Here is a 26,463-nt window from a genome sequence, read left to right as displayed (position 1 = left end):
GGGCTAAGTGTGTATCTGGATGGTGATGAGGCCCAGGGTTTAGCTCAGTGGGCTCAGTGTGTACCTGGATGGTGGTGAGGCCCAGGGTTTAGCTCAGTGGGCTCAGTGTGTACCTGGATGGTGGTGAGGCCCAGGTTTTAGCTCAGTGTGTACCTGGATGGTGATGAGGCCCAGGGTTTAGCTCAGTGGGCTCAGTGTGTACCTGGATGGTGGTGAGGCCCAGGTTTTAGCTCAGTGGGCTCAGTGTGTACCTGGATGGTGGTGAGGCCCAGGGTTTAGCTCAGTGGGCTAAGTGTGTACCTGGATGGTGATGAGGCCCAGGTTTTAGCTCAGTGGGCTCAGTGTGTACCTGGATGGTGGTGAGGCCCAGGCTTTAGCTCAGTGGGCTAAGTGTGTACCTGGATGGTGGTGAGGCCCAGGTTTTAGCTCAGTGTGTACCTGGATGGTGATGAGGCCCAGGGTTTAGCTCAGTGGGCTCAGTGTGTACCTAGATGGTGGTGAGGCCCAGGTTTTAGCTCAGTGGGCTCAGTGTGTACCTGGATGGTGGTGAGGCCCAGGGTTTAGCTCAGTGGGCTAAGTGTGTACCTGGATGGTGATGAGGCCCAGGTTTTAGCTCAGTGGGCTCAGTGTATACCTGGATGGTGATGAGGCCTAGGGTTTAACTCAATGGGCTCAGTGTGTACCTGGATGGTGGTGATGCCCATGTCCTTGCCCATCAGGACGCGTCCCTCCAGCAGCCGGGCAATGCGTGGGTCTTCCACCTTCAGGTAGTCCAGAACCAGGTCTGTGATGTCTGCCTGCCAGTCCACCCCCAGCATGTAGACTAGCTCCCCGCCAGGGGCTGCTGGCTCCGCCACAAAGTGGGTGAGCACCCTCACCAGGGCATACTGGTACTGTAGCGTGCAGCCTTTGCCCTTCCTCTCATCATCCTCGTCATCCTCACTGTCGCGGGTGGGCCTACGGAGGGGGAAGAGGGACATAGAGATGTTGGTCATGAACCAACTGCCCCTGAAGCACATGTTTTTCCTGCTAATAGCAGAAGGCTGGTAAAACATTCATCCACTGGATTAGTTTGTTCAAAAAGCACAGTAAGGGTTTGATGTTGTCTAGAATCTTCACTCCACGGGCATCTGGAGTTTCTGACGTTTTTTTTCATCTCTGTGTAATTGGAATGAAGCTGAAAAACCACTTACGAAAACCTATGTGAGCACACACATCTCTTAACAACCCCCCCCCCCCCACCCCCCTTGTGTCTAAAACACTGGCGAGATTACAGGAATCCTGCCCCATTTCCCAGAGGGCTGGGCGCCTCGGTGTGGTGACTGGTGGGGGGGCCATCTTTAAAGGCAGGGAAACAAAAATTGGCCAAATTGAAAAATGGGCCCTGCAGAGAGAGTGAAGGTCGTTGGCTGGGCAGGCAGGCAGACATCGGCGGTAACAACAGCAGCACCCTCCTCTCCTCACACCTCGGGCTCCAAATGGAGTCACATGACAGAGCAACATGAAACCTAGTGAAATGGAACCTTGAGAGAGAGACCATAACATGTACTTGTGACTAAATGGGGAAAGAAGTCATCAAATGCTTCAATGTGCCATGGCTTGACAGATGTATTCAGTAAGTCTATGCCTAGTCTGCTGCAGGTACATGCATGTCAGAAGCTGTGAGCAGTGAGTGATGCAAGAATATGACCTAATAATAGTAGTCCTTAATAACAATATCAGTCAAAACCTTGACCTGGCAGGAAATAGCAGGAAGCGCTGGCTTCTTTTCCATAATGTTGTTTCACACTTACTACCCACATCCTGCAGTAGAAAATAAAGCCCTATACAGACCCCTACACACAATGCCCAATACAACACATCATTTTCCAAACCCACATGCAGATAAAACATTTACAATAGTACATGGAACAGGAATACACACTCATACGCACCATCTCTCTCTCTCTCTCTCTCTCTCTCTCTCTGTCTCTCTCTCTCTCTCTCTCTCTCTCTGTCTCTCTGTCTCTCTCTCTCTCTGTCTCTCTCTCTCCTCTCTCTGTCTCTCTCTCTCTCTCTCTCTCTGTCTCTCTCTCTCTCTCTCTGTCTCTGTCTCTCTCTCTGCTCTCTCTCTCTCTGTTTCTCTCTCTTCTCTGTCTCTCTCTGCTTCTTGTCTATCTCTCTCTCTCTTCTTCTCTCTCTCTCTGTCTCTTCTATTTCTTCTCTCTCTGTTCTCTCTCTCTATGTTCTGTCTCTATCTTCCTCTCTCTCCCTCCTCTCTCTCTCTCTATCTATCTATCTCTATATCTCTCTCTGTCTCTCTATCTCTATCTCTCTCTATCTCTCCCTCTCTCTCTCCTCTGTCTCTCCTCTCTCTGTCTCTTCTATCTCTGTCCCTATCTGTTTCTCTCTCTCTCTCTGTTTCTCTCTCTCTCTGTTTCTCTCTCTCTCTGTCTTCTCTCTCTCTCTGTCTTCTCTCTCTGTCTCTCTCTCTCTGTCTCTCTCTCTCTGTCTCTGTCTCTGTCTCTGTCTCTGTCTCTCTGTCTCTGTCTGTCTGTCTGTCTCTCTCTCTCTCTCTCTCTCTCTCTCTCTTCACCTCTTGTTGGAAAAGATGGGCACCCGCCATCCCTTGACCTGACTGAGTTCCGTGTCAGACACGTCCATCTGCAGCGGCAGACGAGGAACCCACACAGTCAGCTCCAGCTGGGTGCTCAGGTACAGGTAGGTGAAATTGACCATCAGAGACTGTCTACCCCGCATCTCCTTCCCATTCACAAGCACTGTATCACAGCCAGGAGACACCTGAGAGGGCACAAAGCAGAGTCCTGGCGGTTATGTGTGTGTGTGTGTGTGTGTGTGTGTGTGTGTGTGTGTGTGTGTGTGTGTGTGTGTGTGTGTGTGTGTGTGTGTGTGTGTGTGTGTGTGTGTGTGTGTGTGTGTGTGTGTGTGTGTGTGTGTGTGTGTGTGTGTACGTTTGTGACATGAGTGGCCCGTGTACACTGTGTGTGTGTATGAACGTATGAGTGTGTGACCTTTTGTGGCTTTCAAGCCCCACGTGTGTCCACTGTAGCATGATGGGTCTTTTTTTACAGGACTCAGTAAGCATCAGTATGGGCAGTACAGTAAGAATCAGTATGGGCAGTACAGTAAGAATCAGTATGGGTAGTACAGTGAGAATCAGTATGGGCAGTAGAAGCTGCCACCTTGCAAGGATGCCTCTTGGAATCCCACGCGTACCATTTCACCTGTCACCAAATGTTTCTGAATTTCACGCGTAGCATTTCACCTGTCACCAACGGTTTCTGAATTTCACACACAGCACTTCGCCTGTCACCAACGGTTTCTGAATTTCACACACAGCACTTCGCCTGTCACCAAGGTTTTCTGAATTTCACACACAGCACTTCGCCTGTCACCAACGTTTTCTGAATTTCACACACAGCATTTCACCTGCCACCAACGGTTTCTGAACACAATTCACAACTTTTACCTTTTCGTCACCTGCTGTGTGCGATTTTCTGAAAGATGAGTATTAGATTTATCAAAAGTGATCTTCAAAATGATCTTTTTCCATGTGTTCTGTTCAAGATATACATGGTGAGATCCTGGGTCAGTTTTGCATTTTCCTCAACTAATGGTTAAGGTTAGGATTGGTGAGGGAATCTGATTCCAGATCTGAACCTAGGGGAAACTTTAACCCAGAGCGACAACAGAACAGTGTGAAGAGAAGGATTGGAATTATCAAGTGCCATTCACACAAAAGGCTGTCATTATTATTGTACATGCAACTCAGGCACCACTTTACTCTAAAGGGGTCATTTAAAAAGGAAAACATAATGGGGTGAAAACTATTTACGTTCATAATGTTTACATAATCAATCGTTCAATAATGAGGAATATTTCTTATACTGATTACTAGATTATACAATGTTGTGAATGTTACATACCTCACACCTACTGAGATTGAAACAAGTCATGCTGAGATTGAAAACAAGTCATGCTGAGATTGAAAACAAGTCATGCTGAGATTGAAAACAAGTCATGCTGAGATTGAAACAAGTCATGCTGAGATTGAAAACAAGTCATGCTGAGATTGAAACAAGTCCTGCTGAGATTGAGGCTGTCCTAATATGGACACCGTGCAGTCTTGACCAGGTAACATCTGAGAAAGAAGTGCACTGTAGAACCTTTAGCCACTGAGCCCAGATGAGGAAGCATAGATTTGTCATTTTCAATTCCACCCTAATCTAACTCGGTGCTCCTCAGTCATCACGTTGGCGTTTGAGACAATCTTCCACACGTTACCTGAAATTAGACCATTTCCTGGTTGTTGATTATGGCATTCCATGTGTCTCCTCCCATTTTAGTCCTTCACTCCCCTTAACAAGTTCTTGACCTCTCTCAAACATCATCTTTCTTTCTTTCTCCTACCTCTCTCCTTTGTCCTCCCTCTCGATCTCTCTATCTCTGATGTGATGATAGATTAATGTGGCCTTGGAGACTTAATGACACCCTGGTGGTTAGCAGTAGCAGCAGTGGTTCGTTGCCGTGGGATACACGCCGACCCGTGTCAGAGCTTGGGCGGTCAGCTGTCATCTCTACTCGGCATTGACTTCACGGTCCATTCAATGCTGTGTGAACGTCTCATTCTAGGGGTCAGGGAAGGGACACTCGGGAGAGAGCAGTCAGTTTCAGATAATCACCTCTCTGTTAGAGCAGTGAAGCATGTTGAAATAACAAGGAGAGGAGAGGGTAATTCTATCCTAAACATATCATGGGTTATGTTGTCTCTAAAAGCTTTGAAATGAGGTTCTCTGAATGTCTAGCTGATCATACAGATTCAGAATTTGTTTTGCCACACTCGCCTTGGTCAAAATCTGTAAGAGTAAGGCAGACACACAATTATTTCATTTCCCTGGTGATGACGAGAATTTAAATGTGTGTTTAACTCCAATGCAGTCAAATATGTTTCCTAGATTTTGACCCAGGTTAGTGTGCTGTGCTTTTACACCATGCTGTGATGCACACAACCAATCTGTATGTACAGGCAGCAAGGCAGTATGGTTTGGTTGCTGACAAAGAATCCCGGTCAGGCCGTACTGTACAGTGCTGTAGTCACACTGTCCATCGTGCTGAATAGGTTGGTGTGGAGTCATACAATGTCTGTGTGTGTGTGTGGGTGCGTGCGTGCGTGCACATGTTGCGTGACTTCCAGAAGAGGCTGCTGGGAGGAGCTATAGGAGGACGGGCTCATTGTATTGGCTGGAATGGAATCAATGGAACTGAGTCCAACATGTGGTTTCCATATGTTTGATGTGTTTGATAACGTTCCATTGATTCCATTCCGGCCATTAGATTGAGACTGTCATCCTATAGCTCCTCCCACCAGCCTCCTCTGGTGACTTCAATTGGAAACTGGAATAAGAGCGGACAGCAGTGAAACAAAGGGAGATATCCTTCGAGTGTCTTGTGTGGACAGTAAAAAAAGCCTTGATGAATCATTCTACAAGAGCAATTGCTCGCAATTTGCAATCTGATAAGACCAACTCTATTCAGCAAAAAACACACACGACGACGTTCATTCCCTCACTCTCACGTGTATCTCACTGAACACGCAGACGACAATCAGAATCTGATCTCCTGTGGGTGATTTAATTACTGTGCTTCGCATTTCCACAATTAAGACACAGAGAGGAGGAGATGTGATAAGAAGCTTGTGTCTCTCCCTCTCATCCTCCTAGTTGCTTATCACCACCGCTCTCCCTTCACGTCTCCCTCAGTCCGTCAGTCCCTCTAAGACTGGACTTGTTATCATCAAAGAGACTTGCTTTCCTCTCTGTCAATCTTTTTCTTTCTCTCTCTTTCTCTCCCCCCTCTCCCTTTTCTCTCGCTCTCTTTCTCCCACCACCCCTTTTCTCTCTCTCTTTCTCTCTCCCCTCTCTGTCTCTCTCTCTCTCTCTCTCTCTCACACTCTTTCTTTCCCTCTAGAGTGAGGAGCAGGTGTTACTTCGGCTGTGATATCGGAGGCTGTATTCCAGGGCCCGAGCGTTCCCAGGCATCTGCCGCCTCGGCCTGTCCTGGCCTCCCATCATATTCCTGAATATGGCCAGAGAGTAGAAGCAGCCAATTCAATAGATGCCAGGATGTAACTATTCACAGCTGTGCACATGTCTTAGTCAACACCAATATGGACTCCCAAAAAAAGTTATCTTTCAATGATCGAAAGGATGCCTCCCAAATGGCACCCTATTCCATTTTTTTGGTGCAATCCTGGCACAGGGCACTGATGAAAAGTAGTGTACTATATTGGGAAATAGGGTGCCAATCATCCACGCTATATGTTACTGTCCATATTTGAATGTTGATTTGTTTGTTTATGTTACATTGGATAACTGGTGTAAAACAAGTAGTAAGAAAGCTAGTGTAGCATAGGGATAGTAAAATATGTATTTTCAGGCTGATGCAAGCCCTAGTGTAAACAAACACATTCCCCTATATCAGTGCCAAACTGCTGAGCCATGGCGTTTGAAGACACTGAGAAATGGATTTCATCTCTGGACTTAATCTCTGTCTATATTTTGGAAAGAGGAGCACTAGGGCTCTGTTATAGAGCAAAAACCAGGAACATGACCTCACCTAACAACACAGGAACAAACTACGTCATATCAAACAAAAGGAAATAAAGGTATGATGTCAATCAATCAAATGTATTTATCAAGCCCTTTTTACATCATCCGATGTCACAAAATGCTGTACAGAAACCCAGCCTAAAACCCCAAACAGCAAGCAATGGAGATGTAGAAGCACAGTGGCTAGGAAAAACTCCCTAGAAAGGCCAAAACCGAGGAAGAAACCTAGAGAGGAACCAGGCTCTGAGGGGTGGCCAGTCCTCTTCTGGCTGTGCCGGGTGGAGATTATAACAGAACATGGCCAAGATGTTCAAATGTTCATAGATGACCAGCAGGGTCAGATAATAATAATCACAGTGGTTATACAAAGTGCAACAGATCAGCACCTCAGGAGTAAATGTCAGTTGGCTTTTCATAGCCGATCATTCAGAGTTAGAGACAGCAGGTGCGGTAGAGAGAGTCCATATTAGAAGTTCTGCTGAGATTGAGGCTGTCCTAATATGGACACCGTGCAGTTGAGTACCTTTTTAAAGTGTTTTTTTAAACACGAGTCAGTCAGTGTTCTGTTGTTACTAGGAGAGTGAAAAGGATTCAGGTGAGTATCAATAGGCTGAGAGAAAGTGTAGTCGAGACCAGCAGTAGAAATTATACAACACTGATATCTTTGCATACATCAGTGTGTCTTAACAGATTGCGAAACTGAAAACACTTTGATAGCATCTGAGGTATTACATACAGAGATGGGAAACTCATTGACTAATCTCTCATGCTAAACTAACTGCTTTTAAAGTCAATATTTTCCTCCTAATCAGTGAGTCTCTCTCTCTCTCTCTCTCTCTGACTCTCTGAATCTCTCTTGTCTCTCTCTATCTCTATATCTCTCTCTCGTCTCTCTCATGTCTCTCTCTTGTGTCTCTCTCTCTCTCTCTCTCTCGCTCTCTCGTCTCTCTCTCTCGTCTCTCTCTCTTGTCTCTCTCTCTCTTGTCTCTCTCTTTCTCTTGTCTATTGTCTCTCTCTCTCTTGTCTCTCTCGTCTCTTTCTCTTGTCTCTCTCTCTCTTGTCTCTCTTGTGTCTCTCTCATCTCTCTCTCTCTTATCTCTTGTCTCTCTATTGTGTCTTGTCTCTTGTATCTCTCTTGTCTCTTGTCTCTCTCTCTCGTCTCTTGTCTCTCTCTCTCTTCACTCTTGTCTCTCTCTCTCTTGTCTCTCTCTCTCTTGTCTCTTGTGTCGCTCTCTCTCGTCTCTCTCTCTCTTGTCTCTCTCTTCTCTCTCTCGTCTTGTGTCTTTCTCTCTTGCCTCTCTCTTGTCTCTCTCTCTCTCTTGTTTGTTGTCTCTTGTGTCTCACTCTCGTCTCTTGTGTCTCTCTCTCTTGTCTCTCTCTCATCTCTCTCTCTTTCTTGTCTCTTGTGTCTCTCTCTTGTCTCTCTGTCTTGTCTCTCTCTCTCTCTTGTCTCTCTCTCTTGTCTCTCTCTCTCTCCAAAGGAATAAAGACATTTCAAATATATATAGTTGTAACAATGTGCAAATAGTTAAAGTACAAAAGGGAAAATAAATAAACATAAATATGGGTTGTATTTACAATGGTGTTTGTTCTTCACTGGTTGCCCTGTTCTTGTGGCAAAAGGTCACAAATCTTGCTGCTGTGATGGCACACTGTGGTATTTCACCTAATAGATATGGGAGTTTAAAGAAATTGGATTTGGTTTAGAATTCTTTGTGGGTCTGTGTAGACATACTGTAGCCTCTCTGTTTAGGGCCAAATAGCATTCTAGTTCGCTCAGGTTTTTGTTAATTCTTTCCAATGTGTCAAGTAATTATCTTTTTGTTATCTCAATATTTGGTTGGATATAATTGTGTTGCTGTCCTGGGGCTCTGTGGGGTCTGTTTGTGTTTGTGAACAGAGCCCCAGGACCAGCTTCTCCAGGTTCATCTCTCTGTAGGTGATGGCTTTGATATGGAAGGTTTGAGAATCGCTTCCTTTTAGGTGGTTGTACAATTTAACAGTTATTTTCTGAATTTTGATAAGTAGCAGGTATCTGCCTAATTTGCATGCATTATTTGGTGTTTTACGTTGTACACAGAGGACATTTGGTGTTTGTCCCATTTTGTGAATTCTTGGTTGGTGAGCGGACCGCAGACATTACAACCATAAAGGGCAATGGGTTCTATAACTGATTCAAGTATTTTTAGCCAGATCCTAATTGGGATGTTGAATTTTATGTTCCTTTTGAACGGCGTAGAAGGCCCTTCTTGCCTTGTCTCTCAGATCGTTCACATCTTTGTGGAAGTTACCTGTGGCGCTGATGTTAAGGCCAAGGTACATTTTGTGTGCTATAGGGCAACGGTGCAAAAATTGAATTTTTATTTGTGGTCCTGGCAACTGGACCTTTTTCGGACACCATTATTTTTGTCTTACTGAGATTTACTGTCAGGGCCCCGGTCTGACAGATCTGTGCAGAAGATCTAGGTGCTGCTGTAGGCCCTCCTTGGTTGGGGATAGAAGCACCAGATCATCATCAAACAGTAAACATTTGACTTCAGATTCTAATAGGGTGAGGCCGGGTGCTGCAGACTTCTAGTGCCCTCACCAATTCATTGATATACAGTGCTTTCTGAAAGTATTCAGACCCATTGGTGGCTTCCATCATTCTTAAATATAAGAAGTTTGGAACCAACACGACTCTTCCTAGAGCTGGCCTCCCGGCCAAACTGAGCAATTGGGGAAGAAGGGCCTTGGTCAGGGAGGTGACCAAGAATCCCTTGGTCACTCTGATAGAGCTCCAGAGTTCCTCTTTGGAGATGGGAGAACCTTTCAGAAGCACAACCATCTCTGCAGCACTCCGCCAATCAGGCTTTTATGATTGAGTAGCCAGACAGAAGCCAGTCCTCAGTAAAAGGCACATGACAGCCCACTTGGAGTTTGCCAAAAGGCACCTAAAGGACTCTCAGACCATGAGAAACAAGATTCTCTGGTCTGACGAAACCAAGATTGAACTCTTTGGCCTGAATGCCTAGTGGCTCATAGCCTGTGGCAAAAATGAGGGGACATGAACAACAGGTATAGGCCAATCAAAAGGTTCTTTATTGTAAACCAGAAACTATTAACTTTAAACAAAGAAAAAGGAATGAGGTGTGGAAATGTCATAATGTAGGGTGGATGTAAAGTGCATGGATGCATGAATCTGTGTGTGTGTGAACATGACTGAGTGGAAACTAAGTAAACCTACAAAGGAACAAACAAAACAGGATCATACCTGGAGGAGCAGGGAGAGAGAGAGGTTAGTGAAGCAGTTTTAAATACCCTGAGCCCAGGTGGCTCCAATCACGCCAGCTCCAATCACTAACGACCCTCCGCTGCCTGCAGGAGGAACCGCCCCTGCACTGCAGAGGAGGGGCCGTGACACTAGCGCCACATCTGGAGGAAACCTGGCACCATCCCTACGGTGAAGCATGGTGGTGGCAGCAGCAAGGACTGGGAGACTAGTCAGGATTGAGGGAAAGATGAACGGAGCAAAGTACAGAGAGTTCCTTGATGAAAACCTGCTCCAAAGCGCTCAGGACCTCAGACTGGGGCGAAGGTTGTGAGGGAAATTTTCTGTTAAACAATCATAATGTTTGTGTACTAAAATATCCTTCTTTAAGCCTAGGCATTGGGCTTGAGATTCTTTAACTAACTCATATAAGCTGAGTAACAAAGATAATTAAGATGTCTTATCTGCAGAATATGCTTATACGATTAAACTGTTGAACTCTTGACATTAGAATGTCTCCTTTCAGACTCAGGAGTTGGCAGCTGTACTTCCTCCCATATGTGCCTCAGTCACCTGGGGTCCAGAGAGGAGAGAAGTCAAGCTTGTCTATCACATGTCCCTGTTGCTATGCAGAATATCAGCAAGGAGTATGGCAAAGGAAGTCAGAAGGAAACATTGTTTCCATATGTGAACTATATGTCTTTATTGAAAACCATGTGAAGGGATGGCGTGAGTAATGGGGAACCAATCACTTGTCTCCACAGTGTCTGTGCATCAGTCACCTCCACCTAGGGGGAGATTGTTCTCTCCAATAGTTCAAGGTGGAAAACTAAGTAACAACAAATGTCCTAAGTTCTTAGTACTGAACAAAACAACAAGTTCTTTGTATTTGGGGCCAAATGTCTGGCACAGGATGTGTGGGCTTGGTGTTTGGAACCACTGTACGTCATCTCTGAGGTTGCACCTATCCTGACCTATCCTGAGATAGTATATAACCCAGAAGCTAACTCCACTCAGGGGTCTCTCACTCCACCACCTGTGAGGTGACAAGCCGCCTTGTTGTAACAAGTCTTTTAATAAAAGTAATACCTTGACTGATTATTCATTTTGCCTCTCCTCATCATTGATTAAGGATAGAATTTTCACCACAAGGTTCACTTTCAAACAGGGCTATGACCCTAAGCACACATCCAAGAAAACGCAGCAGTAGCTTCGGGACAAGTCTCTGAATGTCCTTGAGTGGCCCAGCAAGAGCACGGACTCTCTGGAGAGACCTGAAAATAGCTGTACAGCGACGATCCCTATCCAACGTGAAAGAGCTTGAGAGGATCTGCAGGGAAGAATTGGAGAAATTCCCCAAATACAGGTGTGCAAATCTTGTAATACCTAAGAATTTTCCCAGATGTGGTTAGAGTCTATGGATTCAACAATTACATTGAACTGATTTCTGACGTGCTTTTCCTTCTTTATCCGTAGTGTATTCTGTATTGTTCTAGGGATTCACCATAGTAAAGGGGTAGGTTTTCTGGGTCTCTATGTTTTTGGTTGGATAGGTTTCTCAATTTATTTCAAAGGTTTTTGCATTCTTCATCAAAACATTTGTCATTGTTGTTAATTTTCTTTGGTTGTCTTCTTCAAATGTGTATATTTGATAGGGAAGCTGAAGGTCAAATATACTGCTTTCTACGGTCAAGTTTACACCTTTACTATTACAGAGAAATGTTTTGTCCAGGAAGTTGTCTAGAAAGGTTTGAATTTAGTGACTATGTACAGACCCAGCATGCGACAGTGCTGCATGAGTTGTGTTGTGACCTGTTTTTGTTGGTTGTTTTGTCATTGTTGTGTCTAGGGGGACATATTTAGTAGGGAATGCTGTCACCTCCAGGTAGGTGTTTGTCCCCCTGTGTGCTAAGAGTGTCAGGTTCTTGTCCAGTTCTGGCATTTAGGTCGCCACAGACTAGTATATGTCCCTGGGCCGGGAAATGGTTGCTCAACCCCTCTAGGATGGAGAAGCTGTCATCGTTAAAGTATGGGGATTCTAGTGGTGGGATATAGGTAGGATGGAGAAGCTGTCATCGTTAAAGTATGGGGATTCTATTGAGGGGACATAGGTAGCACACATTAGGACATTCTTCTCTGTTGAGATAGTTTCCTTATTAATTTCTAGCCAGATGTAAAATATTCCTGTTTTGACTAATTTAATAATGTGGGTTAGGTCTGCTCTATATAAAATTAGCATACCCCCTGCTGAGTCTCTTCCCTGTTTCACACCTGGTAGTTTGGTGGCTGGGACTACCAGCTCTCTGTAACCTTGAGGACAACCATTGGGTCCATCTCCTCTATACCATGTTTCTTGTAGGATGACATTGTCTGTATTTCCAATTTCTTTGATGAAGTCTGGGTTCCTGCTCTTTGGGCCAAAGGCAGATGACCTCAGACCTTGTATATTCCAGGATGAGACAGTAAAAGTTTTGTGTTCCATAGTGTCTAGTGTTGTTTTCGTGTTGTGTAAGCTCGGACCATTACAGTAGGTAATGGTCTCTCCCTCTCTCCCTCTCATCACATGAAAACAGTTGAGTATAGCACTTTAGTGCTAAATTATAGCATGATGCCTCTTTTTGGGAGGGGTTCTGTGTTTTTTTGGGAGAGTTGGAAAGGGAGGAAAGCTGATTTTGAGAATCTTAATATAATGGTGGGAGGTGGGGAAAACACAAATAAAGCTGTTTAGACAGCAGTACTCTGTCCATGGGACAACTAGGATAAGGTCTACTATTCAGAAGTTGGAGCAGGATGCTAGAGACATTGAGAATAACCTTATTGGGCAGCAGGACTCCGGGTCAGAGAGGGAGTTGAGGGCTAAGCGGACGCAGCTGGGGTCTTTAGACCACAGATGACTACCCTGACGGACATGGATGCTCAGAGTGCGTTCTTCTTCAACCTGGAGAGGAGGTCGGGGCAGCGAAGCAGATGTCCCATCTATGTCGTCCTTCAGGATCTCTGATGTCGGATCCAGCGGAGATGAGGAGGATGACTATGGACATCTACGCAGACTTTTACGGTGAGAGCAACACTGAGATTCTACAGGGGATGCCTAAGCTCAGGCCTTAGCAGAGTGCTTTGCTGGAGGGTGATATTTTGTTTCAGGAACGAACAGCGGCTGTGCAGCAGCTCTCTCCAGGCCGTGCGCCGGGGGGGTCGATGGACTGACAGACAAGTTTTATAAATATTTCTTGGGTGCATTGGGGAGGGTCCTCTTAGAGGTCTTTCGGAAGTCCTTTGAGAACTATGTCACTACTGCCTTCCGTGTAGCTCAGTTGGTAGAGCATGGCGTTTGCAACACCAGGGTTGTGGGTTTGATTCCCATGGGGGGCCAGCACAGAAAAAAATGTATGATATGTATGAAATTGTATGAAATGTATGCATTCACTACTGTAAGTCGCTCTGGATAAGAGCGTCTGCTAAATGACTAAAATGTAAAAATGTAAATGTACTGCCAAAGAAGGATGACTTAGCTCTTTTGAAGAACTGGAAGCCGGTGTCGTTGCTCTGCTTGGATTATAAAATACTGTCCAAGTGTTTGGCAAATTGGCTGAAAGGTTGTTTGGACACAATAGTTCACACGGAGCAGGCATACTGTGTGCCTGGGTGGACAATATTGGACAACTTGTTTTTTTTGAGGGACGTGATAGACATCACTAGGATGTATGATCAGGATCTGGGGTTCATTTCGACAGATCAACAAAAAGCTTTTGATAGAGTGTGTCATGCCTATCTGTTAAGGATCATGGAAGCATTTGGCCTGGTTACCGGGTTTAGATCATGGGTCAACTTATTGTACTATGGGGCTTCTGTTATGGTAAAAGTCAGGGGTGGGCTGAGCCGAACAGTCCCAGTTAGAAGAGGGATTATGCAGGGGTGTCCACTCTGGGGTCAGCTCTACTGTTTAGCCATAGAACCACTGCTGTGTAGGCTGAGGAAGTGGCTGCAGTGGTCAGTTCCCTGGGCAGTAGGTGGGGAGACAGTTTCGTTATCAGCTTATGCTGATGATGTAACAGTGTTTGTTAGAGGGGACGTAGATGTAGAAGAGGTTAGCAGGGCTTTAGTGTTGTTGAGGGGGCGGCATCAGGTAAGCTCGGGTGGGCAACTCCAGTCCTCCAGGGCCTGATTGGTGTCACAGTTTTGCCCCAGCCCCAGCTAACACAGCTGACTCAAATAATCACCTAATCATGATCTTCAGTTTAGAATGTCATTTGATTAATCAGCTGTGTTTGCTAGGGATGTAGAAAAAGTGTGACACCAATCAGGCCCCTGAGGACAGGAGCTGCCCACCCCTGTGCTAAGGTGAACTGGGAGAAGAGTGAGGGTCTGATTATGGTGAGATGAGCCAGAGCAGGATCTCCTAGTCTTCCTGGGGGGCTACACTGGGCCAGAGTAGGATCTCCTAGTCTTCTTGGGGGGCTACAGTGGGTCAGAGCAGCATCTCCTAGTCTTCCTGGTGGGTTACAGTGGGGCAGAGCAGGATCTCCTAGTCTTCCTGGGGGGCTACAGTGGGGCAGAGCAGGATCTCCTAGTCTTCCTGGGGGGTTACAGTTGGGCAGAGTAGGGATGAAGTTCTTAGGGGAGTTCTTGGGGACCTCATCGTTTCTGGAGAGAAACTGGGAGGGGCTGGTGGAGACGGTTGCAGCTAAGTTGTCTAAATAGTGGTGGTTGTTGCCACTGATGACTTTCAGGGGAAGGGTCCTGGTCGCTAACATCTTGGCCACTTCAATGCTCTGGCACAGGCTGATGGTGTTGGACCCCCCCCCCCACAGAGTCTCATCAAGCAAATGTAGAGGTTACTGGTGGATTTCTTTTGGTCTGGCAAACACTGGACATGCACAGCAGTTTTATACCTCCCTTTACATGAGGGGGGCCAGGGGCTGGTGGACATTGGGTCCAGAGTGACATCTTTCCATCAACAAGCTGCACAGAGACCTCTGTACCAGCAGGGGGTGTGCTGGAGAGACGCTGGTTGGGCTATTCTGGGGTGAGCAGGGGACCTTGACTACGACAGGCCTCTGTTCCTGTTGGATCTAGAGCAGGTCAATCTGTCAGCCATTACTCCGTTCTACCGCGCTGTGCTTTGAGTGTGGAAAAATACTATCTGTTCACAGAGACATTTCTCGGCCAGGAGCATGGCTAATGGAGGAGCCACTGTTTCACAACCCACTCATTCAGACCAGAGTGCTGATCTCTGCCAGCTTGCGGGCCAGGCTTGTGAGAGCGGGGTTCACTAAGTTGGGTGACCTGCAAGAAGAGGCTCGGTGGAAATCTGCCAGTGACATTGGAGTAGGATCCTCCATGAATTCAACCAGGCTACTGCAGCAGGCTGTGGTGGAGGGGGTCCGTGCTGCACTACCGGGCTGGTTCAGAGAGCTGCTGGGGAGTAGGCAGAAATTGGACCGTCTAACCACAAATTACACTGACCTACCTCTTTTTACCATTACGGCCGCTGCAGGGGAACACCAGGAGAATGAGGGAATGATCCTATCGTTCAAGACTCCGGAACTGGGGGCCTTTTGCACAGCGAGCAAAAATTGTCTGTATGTAGTGGCTGTGAAGATTGTGAAGAACTACCATCTGCATTGGCTCAGGGCAACAGGGTTGCCAGGGAGTTTGGGACCAGGTTCTTCTCTGAGAGGATGTTGGCCCTCCCTGTATAAGCCTCCCATAGAGATGCGGCTTGCTGATATAAAGTGGAGGATTATTCACAGGTCTACTGGTAGAGATACGTGTCTCACCTTGATCCAACAGGGACTGCCGAGTAAACCTGTTGAGGCAGATAAAAATTGCAATGTGGAATACCAGGAAACATGAGATGCAGGGGGCAGGGTGTACAGACCCCAGAGCTGTACTGCTTGGGCTGGTGAGGGCTCTGCAGATACAGGAGCATGTACAGTATCAGTCAAAAGTTTGGACACACCTACTCATTCAAGGGTTTTTCTTTATTGTTACTATTTTCTACATTGAAGAATAATAGTGAAGACATCAAAACTAGGAAATAACACATTTGGAATCATGTAGTAAACAAAAAAGTGTTAAACAAATCAAAACATATTTTCTTCAAAGTAGCCACCCTTTGCCTTGATGACAGCTTTGTACACTCTTGGCATTCTTTCAACCAGCTTCATGAGGTAGTCACCTGGAATGCATTTCAATTAACAGGTGTGACTTGTTAAAAGTTAATTTGTGGAATTTCTTTCTTTCTTAATGCGTTTGAGCCAAACAGTTGTGTTGTTACAAAGTAGGGGTGGTATACAGAAGATAGCCCTATTTGGTAAAAGACCAAGTCCATTATGGCAAGAACAGCTCAAATAAGCAAAGAGAAACCACAGACCATCATTACTTTAAGACATGAAGGTCAGTCAATGCGGAACATTTCAAGAACTTTGAAAGTTTCTTAAAGTCTAGTCGCAAAACCCATTAAGCGCTATGATGCAACTAGTTCTCATGAGGACCGCCACAGGAAAGGAAGACCCAGAGTTACCTCTGCTGCAGAGAATAAGTTCATTAGAGTTAACTGCACCTCAGATTGCAGCCCAAATAAATGCTTCACAGAGTTCAAGTAACAGACATATCTCAACATAAACTGTTCAGAGGAGACTACGTGAATCAGGCCTTCATGGTCGAAATGATGAAAAGAAACCACTACTAAAGAACACCAATAAGAAGAAGACACTTGCTTGGGCCAAGAAACATGAGCAATGTACATTAGACCGGTGGAAATCTGTCCTTTGGTCTGATGAGAACAAATTTGATATTTTTGGTTCCAACCGCCATGTCTTTGTGAGACGCAGAGTAGGTGAATGGATGATCTCCGCATGTGTGGTTTCCACCGTGAAGCATGGAGGAGGAGGTGTGATGTTGTGGGGGTGCTTTGCTGGTGATACTGTCAGTGATTTATTTACAATTCAAGGCACACTTAACAAGCATGGCAATCACAGCATTCTGTAGCGAGTCCATCTGGTTTGTGCTTAGGACAGGACAATGACCCAACACACCTCAAGGCTGTGTAAGGGCTATTTGACCTAAAAGGACAGTGATAGAGTGCTGCATCAGATGACCTGGCCTCCACAATCACCCGACCTCAACCCAATTGAGATGGTTTGGGATGAGTTGGACCGCAGTGTAAAGTAAAAGCAGCCAACAAGTGCTCAGCATATGTGGGAAATCCTTCAAGACTGTTGGAAAAGCATTCCAGATGACTACCTCATGAAGCTGGTTGAGAGAATGCCAAGAGTGTGCAAAGATGTCATCAAGGCAAAGGTTGGCTACTTTGAAGAATCTCAAATATAAAATATATTTTGATACATTTAACACTTTTTTGTTTACTACATGATTCCATATGTGTTATTTCACAGTTTTGATGTATTCACTATTATTCTACAATGTAGAAAATAGTACAAATGAAGAAAAACCCTTGAATGAGTAGGTGTGTCCAAACGTTTGACTTGTACTGTATATGGGGGGGCTGGTGATCTGTCTGGGGGATTTTGTAGGGTTGTGGGGTGTCAGGGGAGTTCTATGTCTAGTGGACGAGGAAGGGGGCTTGTTTCTAACTTTCTAGGTCTGTTAAAATGAAATAACGTTTGTGCTTTTAATGATGCACCTATTGGGCCAATAAAGGTATTTCTTTTAATAAAATAAAAATCTCTCTCCTCTCTGAGGACTTAACATGATCCTCTCACACCCGCGCAGTTGTGAAGAAGGTACGGCAGCGCCTCTTCTCTCTCAGGACGCTGAAACAATTTGGCCCCTCAGATCCTTAGGAATGTTTACAGCTGCACCATCCAGAGCATCCTGACTGGTTGTATCACTGCCTGGAATGGCAACTGCAACGTCCATGACCGGAAGGCCCTACAGTGGGTGGTGCGGATGGCCAAGCACATCACTGGGGGTGAGCTCCCAGCCACCCAGGACGTACATGCCAGGTGGTGTCTAAGAAAGGCCCCGGGACATGGACTGTTCTCCATACTCCCGTCCTGCAGGAGGTAGCGGTGCATCAATGCTCAGACCAACAGACTCCTAAACAACTTCTATTCCCTGGCCAAGACTGTAAAATGGATAACTATTACTGGTCCCCTCACACCTACACTGCTGATATAATTATTATTGATTATTATTATTATCTACTCCGATTTCAGAGCACTCTCGTCTGAGTATGCCAGAGCGCAGAAAAACGGATGAATTTACGAATGCTCAACACCCATTGAATGTGGCCGGTGTCAGTAAACGTAGGCAAAAAAAAAAATGCAATGAAATTGTTGCCAGCAGACAGTTGCACTGGATAACATGAAAACAGCCTAACCAGCTCTGCTTGGGTGAGTAAAATGGTCTAGAGTGAGGTGTTCATTTGTGCCTGGAAGTAGCTAGTAAGCAAGCCAGTTAGCTTGGGTGCTTGACTGCCATTTTGAGGTCAGAACTCTCGGATCAACCCTACTCCTCGGCCAGAGCATCCAGTGTGCACTCTGAACGCTCCGAGAGCGAAACACTATGAATTTACGAACAGACAATCTGACAACGCTCTGGATTTAGAAACGCCCAGCGCACTCAGCACACTTTGGCACTCCAGATTGAATTTACGAACACACCCGAAATCGTTAAATGTCTTGCTAGTAATTTGTTATGCTAACAAGCTAGCAAGAGGTTGCATAGCAACAGCATCAACTTTTGCATCAACTAGACAGGTGAAGCGCTCAACTGAAAAGATACCGTTCGTTTACAGTATACTAAAATTAACTAATATATACTCATTAAGTATGTAGTATACAGTATGTTATTCGAACATAGCTATGGATTGTTTATGTGTGGCAGAGGATGAATGGGCAAGACAAAAGATTTAAGTGCATTTGAATGGGGTATGGTAGTAGGTGCCAGGTGCACCAGGTTTGTGTCAAGAACTGCAACGCTGCTGGGTTTTTCACGCTCAACAGTTTCCCGTGTGTATCAAAAATGGTCCTCCACCCAAAGGACATCCAGGGGTGCAACTCAATATTAGGAGGGTGTTCTTAATGTTTTGTACACTCAGTGTATCTATTTATCCTGCTATTGGTCACTATTACTCCTGTTTACATGTATATAGCAACACTAGTATATTACCATAAGTATTTATATATTCCTTCTATCAGCCCTGTCTACATGTATATCCACCTATCACACCTACACCGTCATTCTTACACATACATTCACTTACACACAATCACACCCACACAATTACACTTAAATACACACACACACACACACGTCCACATCCACCCATCACTTATGCTGCTGCCATACTGTTTACTATTATTATTTCTCCTGCTACCAGTCAAGTTCTCCTACTCCCTGCCTACATCTACGCATCTACCTCAACACTTCAGTATCCCTGCACATTGTACATGTGGTACTGACCCTGTATATAGCTTCCTCTCTTAGTTCTTATTTCTGTTTTACTTATTATATTTATACTATTTTGATATTGATTACTTCACTGTTGGGTAAAGCTCACAAGTTAAGCATTTCACTCTACTTGTGTGCATCTCTCTCTCTCTCTCAGCAGCCCCTAAAAGTCTAGCAATCAGTCCTGTCTCTCCTCTCACTGATTATTCAGCTGACAATGCAAAATACTGCCAAGAACCGAGATAGACCAATCATTTCACAAGGCCCTGCATCAAATTACTTGGAAAAATTGGCACCCGCTCGAGAGAAAGAGAGAAAGAGAGCGAGAGAGAGAGAGAGAGAGAGAAAGAGAGCGAGAGAGAAAGAGAGAGAGAGAGAGAGAGAGAGAGAGAGAGAGAGGGAGAGGAGAGAGAGAGAAAGAGAGAGAGAGAGAGAGAGAGAAAAAGAGAGAGAGAGATAAAAAAACATGATGAGAAAGGGGAGAGAAAAAGAGAGGACAGGAGAGAAACGAAAAGGAAACTGAAAATGTGGAGAAAGTACTCGTCCGTACAGGCAAGATGTCAGCTGTCTGTGCTGAGCAATAGATTTTTAGATTGTCCAGACAGAGCAGACTTGTTTAGGCCGGGCTGTCACTGGCCTGGAGTGCTCTGGAAGTCCTATTTAATGTGAGAGGTGGCTAGCAAGAGAGGAATGTTCTCTCTTGATGGTACTACTAACATGTCTGTGGCCAAAATTGCTACCATTACTATGCTGCCACAGCAAAGATGTCTATAGCCACTACAACAAACCCCATTCAGCGGCTATCTTGGCTGCTTATTAAACCTCACCACTGAAAGAAATGATGTGTTCACGCAATTACCAAAATTGCCGCAGAACAATGCTGCCACACCGCTACCTGTGAATCTCTCTCCTACCATAAGGTTTCTGTCCTGAACTGACACAGCTTCAAATAGGGTTGTGAAATTCTGGTAACTATACCAAAATTCCCAGGTTTTCCAGAAATCCTGTTTGGATGATTCCGGATTTCCTGCTTATTCCGTTCTGATTCCGTGAATCTTCCAACTGGGTTTTTCTGGAAAACCTGGACATTTTTGGGGAAATTACTGGAATTTTGCAATCCTAGCTGCAAGCGTTAATAACTATACTTCTTGAAATAGAACTTGAATCTGTCCTCTCGAAGGCAAATTCATCAAAATCTAAATTCTACCCCTGACATGGCCTAGAGCAGTGATTCTCATTGGAGACTGGGGGCGGGCCCTCCGAGAAAGAGAACTCGTTGATCTGGTTAGCCCTCGACTCTGTCTGTCATTTACAGAAGCCACATTAAACCAATCACCTCCTTTGTTTCATATGGGTGTCATTAGGCGATTCCATTACACACCTTCAGCCTGGTCCTCTCCACCCAGCGTATTATTCTGATTTGGTTTGTGTAATAACCTCTCCATGGAAAAAATACCCAGCTTATCATATTGCCTGTCACCTCACATTTGCAGACTGGAACTAAACTGCTCCCTAATGCCCATTTGCACTGTGCACCCACTATTGAGAGTGAGTCATGGAGAGGGAGAGCGGCAGAGACAAAGAAAGAAGGATGGATGGATAAAAGAGAGAGAGAGAGAGAGAGAGAGAGAGTAAAAGTTTAGACAGTGAAATAGTACTTGTTAGTGAAACTGTCATTGAAGACACATGCAGTCCAGTCCTTACTTACTGCAGTAATTTCACCAAAATTATCACAAAGAAATGAAGTGAGGCAGAGAGAGAGAGAGAGGATAGGGAATGGCTTTAGTTTTTTGGGGGTAACTTGCTCTGTAGGTATTTGCATACTTATTTGCATAAGGATATAAGTCACCAGTGCCCTTAATGTGTCTCTTTGAATTCACCACTGTTGTAGGTGCCCCCATTGTTTGTGCAGGACATCATAAAAACACAGGCCCTATTCGGTCCAGGAGGTTGCTATTTACACAAAGACCATATCCCCTACTACCCTCATCTTCTCCCCTACTACCCTCGTCTTCTCCCCTACTACCCTCGTCATATCCCCTACTACAGCTCACACCGAATTCTGTGCTGGTGTGGTTACAGAACATCAGTTTACTTATGAAAGAACACCGCAGTAGACGTGTGGGGGGGGGGCCTTTAAAGTTGTGAATGTGGTCTGCGTCTGTTGTGCAGGAAGATGACTGCGCTTTGAGGAAAAAAGGAATTGTGAGAACTAAGGTGCACTGCACTGTTTAGAACAACTGCACTGCACATTTTCAGCAGTCCCTTCTATACCCCTGTACCCCCGACTCGAAAGTAATTCCTTTGTACAGCCCCCTTGTCTCATTGTTTATAGCACGCGTCTGTTGGAATTGTCTGTTGGCTGGTTTATGTTTGGCCTCTATATTCACTGTCAGCCTGTTGAGTTGGGAGTTTGGTTCCAGGTGAGTTCTAAGTGCCAGACTGTTTTTTGTCTTGACAGTTTGTTTTCCTCCATTATTTATCATCCAGTATTATTTCCCCTTATCCTGCTGCATAAGCATCTGACTGGCAATTTAGTAATGACAGATACATCATAATCAAGCAATAAGGCCCGACGGGGTGTGGTACATTTAAGCAATAAGGCCCGACAGGGTGTGGTACATTTAAGCAATAAGGCCCGACAGGGTGTGGTACATTTAAGCAATAAGGCCCGACGAGTGTGGTACATTTAACCAATAAGGCCAGACGGGGTGTGGTACATTTAAGAAATAAGGCCCGACGGGGTGTGGTACATTTAAGAAATAAGGCCCGACAGGTGTGGTACATTTAAGCAATAAGGCCCGACGGGGTGTGGTACATTTAACCAATAAGGCCCGACGGGGTGTGGTACATTTAAGAAATAAGGCCCGACGGGGTGTGGTACATTTAACCAATAAGGCCCGACGGGGTGTGGTACAGCTGGATAACTGATACGAATTCTATTCATTTTAAATGAACGGTCTCAGTAAGCTTCCGCTAGCTAGCTAAGTTAAGGAGCTTCTTAGATAATGTGATATGCAAAATTGTCCTTAAAATCATTTTTGTCAATGAAATAACATTATTTGTATGTATAATCAACAGATGGCACTGTTGGATAGCGTTTTGACTAAAGCTAGAAATGGGTAATCCACTTTCTCCTCTCCCAGTTTAGCTAGCCACACAGGGTAACTAGCTAGCTAGTGTTAGCTAAGTGGCTCGCTCTGACCCTACATTCAATGTTGGCTGACACTATCTTGTTTGTTACAACTGCACATCAATCAGCACACGTTACAAACAAGCTCTTTCAGTTAAGGCCAGTTACAACAAGCAAGTCTCAGCTAATGCAGACAACAATTACTTGTCAGGCTAACGTTAGTTAACCACGTCATTCTAGCTGGGCATAAAATGCAATGATTGGGACCAAATACAACACACCACACAACAGCTCCACCAAAAAAACAGGAGAAATAACAACTGGAATAAAAAAAACACATAGCAAGCTAGCCTACAACAGCTCCACCAAAAAAACAGGAGAAATAACAACTGGAATAAAAAAGAAAATTGGACCATGTCTAAAACACATAGCAAGCTAGCCTACAACAGCTCCTGAAAAAGCAGCCAAGGGTGAAGTCCTGATATGGTTTGTCTCGCTACAAATCAACCTGAACAGATCAGTCATTTGAGATATTTTATCAAAGTCCTCCCATTTGGAAATGTCATGTATGCTGTAGCTAGATATCCTCTTTTCCTCTCACCTTTGCCATCTTAACCTTCACCATCAGAGAATATAGCCTAGTTGGCCTCGTCTCTTTTCCCGCCACCTGTGCTTACAAAATAAAGGTGCTGCTCAACGGGCGAAGGGAAATGAGTGATACAATTAATCACCTGCACTCATTTGACCTGACACTTTGTGCAATTGCTTGTTAAACATGAATCATGACACAAATGTAACAGCTCAGCACACTAAAATGATGTTGCATTTATATTTGATAAGAATTTATCAACTATTGATTGCATACCAACCCCGTCTTTTTTATAGTCACGTTGCGTTTACGATTGTGCTTGATATGTGATCTTATGTGATCTAGGGATGTTAAACACCCAGTCGTTGTGAGATCTGGGTCCATAGTCATAAAGCATCACAGAGTAGGAGTGTGCTCAGCTATGATCAGGTCACCCCCTTCTCTTGTTCATTAAGATTAAAAGTTTCATAAAATGATCTTAGTTCAGCACTCCTAGTCTGAGAGCTTTACGAATACACGCACAGATATTCTGTACGTGACCTTCACTCTTAGAAAAAAAAGGGTTCTTCGGGGTTCTATGGAAACATGTGGCTGGCTAAAAAAAATTCATTTGTTACAACAGATTTTCAAAAGATGCAGTGATAAGGAATTGAGGAGACAATGAGGATGGTCTCTAAAAGATCGGGACCCTGGGAGTTACATTATGTATCTATCTATTGAGAACACGGATAATTTACTATGATAATGACCTTAAACTGGAGATGGTTGTTCTAACATAGGCTTTTATATTACACTACAATTTATGAAATATGACCTTGATATGAAACCATTACGAAGCGGATTAAAGTGGCAAAATGGGTATAGATGCTCTTTGGGATGTATTTATTGCTATGAGAAGAACATTTGGGCATGGCATCCCCTTTAATATTTTGTATTTTTCATAATCCAATATGGCCACCAATACTGAATCTGATTTTGGAAAGGTGATATTACTGTTGGATTTTTGTTGACATATATTTGTGTATTTGTGAGTAGTGGGTAGTGGACCACTCTTCAATAATATGCTATTGTATTTCATAGGAAAAATGCCCAAAGTGGCAGAAATGGCCTGGAAACACCAGAAATCTCCCTGTTAAACCACTTGTATTTTGTTGAACTAGCTAATTTCTTGAGACCAGCACTAAATTCACTTCTACCTCTTTTGTTAAATGAGAAAGTAGTCAGTTTCACCATGGTCAGATCACCGAAGATCTCAATGCTGACCAAATACCTGTGATGGCTCTTGACCAACCACTGTTTGCTGTTGCAACATGTGTTCAGTGGAGCTTTCCTAAGGCTTATGGAGAGTAAATGTCTGTGGTTATGGTTGGTGGACTGCACATAGAGATGGTCCTATGGCTCACAATAGGACACATTTTGGATGGCTCAGGTTGGACAGCTGCCTTGTGTGAGGCAGCACAATAAAACAGGAAGCTTGACTAAAACCACAGTCATCTTGAAGGCAGCTTGACTAAAACCACAGTCATCTTGAAGGCAGCTTGACTAAAAACCACAGTCATCTTGAAGGCAGCTTGACTAAAACCACAGTCATCTTGAAGGCAGCTTGACTAAAACCACAGTCATCTTGAAGGCAGCTTGACTAAAACCACAGTCATCTTGAAGGCAGCTTGACTAAAACCACAGTCATCTTGAAGGCAGCTTGACTAAAACCACAGTCATCTTGAAGGCAGCTTGACTAAAACCACAGTCATCTTGAAGGCAGCTTGACTAAAACCTGGCACAGTCATCAAGTTGCTTGGCTTTCATTGTCAAAAGACCTGAAAGATGCTTGGCTGTTGGAGTCCAAATGCACTTCTTTTGATGCATGGAAAGCAAACATGACTCAGTATCCAACCTTCCATTTCTGGAACATTGTTCTTGAATTTCAAAGACTTATAATGATTTTTGTCTGTGCACAACAGAACTTGAGATGTTGGTCTTCATGTTGAAAAAATAGAGGCCTTGTTAATAACCTGGTTCTTTGCACTGGACAGAACAAACTACACAAGGTGGATTCCTAGCCACATTTGAGACATGAAAGCTCTACCAGCTAAGAATTCTCAAACATCTGGGTCCTACCAAAAACACAAAACAACTACTCATGCATGACACCTTTACAAGCCCATGAGCAAAACAATGAGCTGGTAAAAACAGAGAACCCCACTGTCTTCCGGAGATGGATGCTAGCAGGACCTGAGCAGGCGAAATGGGACCATGTCTATGTTCCCTCAGCCCTATGTTCCCTGGGGGGCCCTATGTTCTCTCAGCCCTATGTTCCCTGGGGGGCCCTATGTTCCCTCAGCCCTATGTTCCCTGGGGGGCCCTATGTTCCCTCAGCCCTATGTTCCCTGGGGGGCCCTATGTTCTCTCAGCCCTATGTTCCCTGGGGGGCCCTATGTTCTCTCAGCCCTATGTTCCCTGGGGGGCCCTATGTTCTCTCAGCCCTATGTTCCCTGGGGGGCCCTATGTTCCCTCAGCCCTATGTTCCCTGGGGGGCCCTATGTTCTCTCAGCCCTATGTTCCCTGGGGGCCCTATGATCCCTCAGCCCTATGTTCGCTGGGGGGCCCTATGTTCTCTCAGCCCTATGTTCCCTGGGGGCCCTATGTTCCCTCAGCCCTATGTTCGCTGGGGGGCCCTATGTTCCCTCAGCCCTATGTTCCCTGGGGGGCCCTATGTTCTCTCAGCCCTATGTTACATCAGCCCTATGTTCCCTCAGCCCTATGTTCCCTGGGGGCCCTATGTTCCCTCAACCCATATGTTCCCTGGGGGGCCCTATGTTCCCTCAGCCCTATGTTCCCTGGGGGGCCCTATGTTCCCTCAGCCCTATGTTCCCTGGGGGGCCCTATGTTCCCTCAGCCCTATGTTCCCTGGGGGGCCCTATGTTCTCTCAGCCCTATGTTCCCTGGGGGGCCCTATGTTCTCTCAGCCCTATGTTCCCTGGGGGGCCCTATGTTCTCTCAGCCCTATGTTCTCTCAGCCCTATGTTCCCTGGGGGTCCTATGTTCCCTCAGCCCTATGTTCCCTGGGGGGCCCTATGTTCCCTCAGCCCTATGTTCCCTGGGGGGCCCTATGTTCCCTCAGCCCTATGTTACATCAGCCTCATGTTCCCTCAGCCCTATGTTCCCTGGGGGGCCCTATGTTCCCTGGGGGGCCCTATGTTCCCTGGGGGGCCCTATGTTCCCTCAGCCCTATGTTCCCTCAGCCCTATGTTCCCTCATCCCTATGTTCCCTGAACCTATGTTCCCTCAGCCCTATGTTCCCTCAGCCCTATGTTCCCTCATCCCTATGTTCCCTGAACCTATATTCCCTCAGCCCTATGTTCCCTCAGCCCTATGTTCCCTCAGCCCTATGTTCCCTCAGCCCTATGTTCCCTCAGCCCTATGTTCCCTGAACCTATATTCCCTCAGCCCTATGTTCCCTCAG

General features: G+C 45.3%; 1 protein-coding gene across 1 annotated transcript in view; it reads right to left on the bottom strand.

The window, feature by feature from the left end:
* Positions 1-26,463, bottom strand: part of si:dkey-215k6.1 (transmembrane protein 132C) — a 446,622-nt gene that overhangs the window by 9,059 nt on the left and 411,100 nt on the right. Inside the window, exons 6-7 of the mRNA XM_029717996.1 lie at positions 2,576-2,781; positions 684-957 (exon numbers count right to left, since the gene is read on the bottom strand). Coding sequence (XP_029573856.1) covers positions 684-957; positions 2,576-2,781 — 480 coding nt within the window. The remainder of the gene's footprint in view (positions 1-683; positions 958-2,575; positions 2,782-26,463) is intronic.

This window comes from Salmo trutta, chromosome 27 (genome assembly GCF_901001165.1).
Source record: "Salmo trutta chromosome 27, fSalTru1.1, whole genome shotgun sequence".
NCBI lineage: Eukaryota > Metazoa > Chordata > Actinopteri > Salmoniformes > Salmonidae > Salmo > Salmo trutta.
This window is presented reverse-complemented; position numbering and strand designations above follow the sequence as displayed.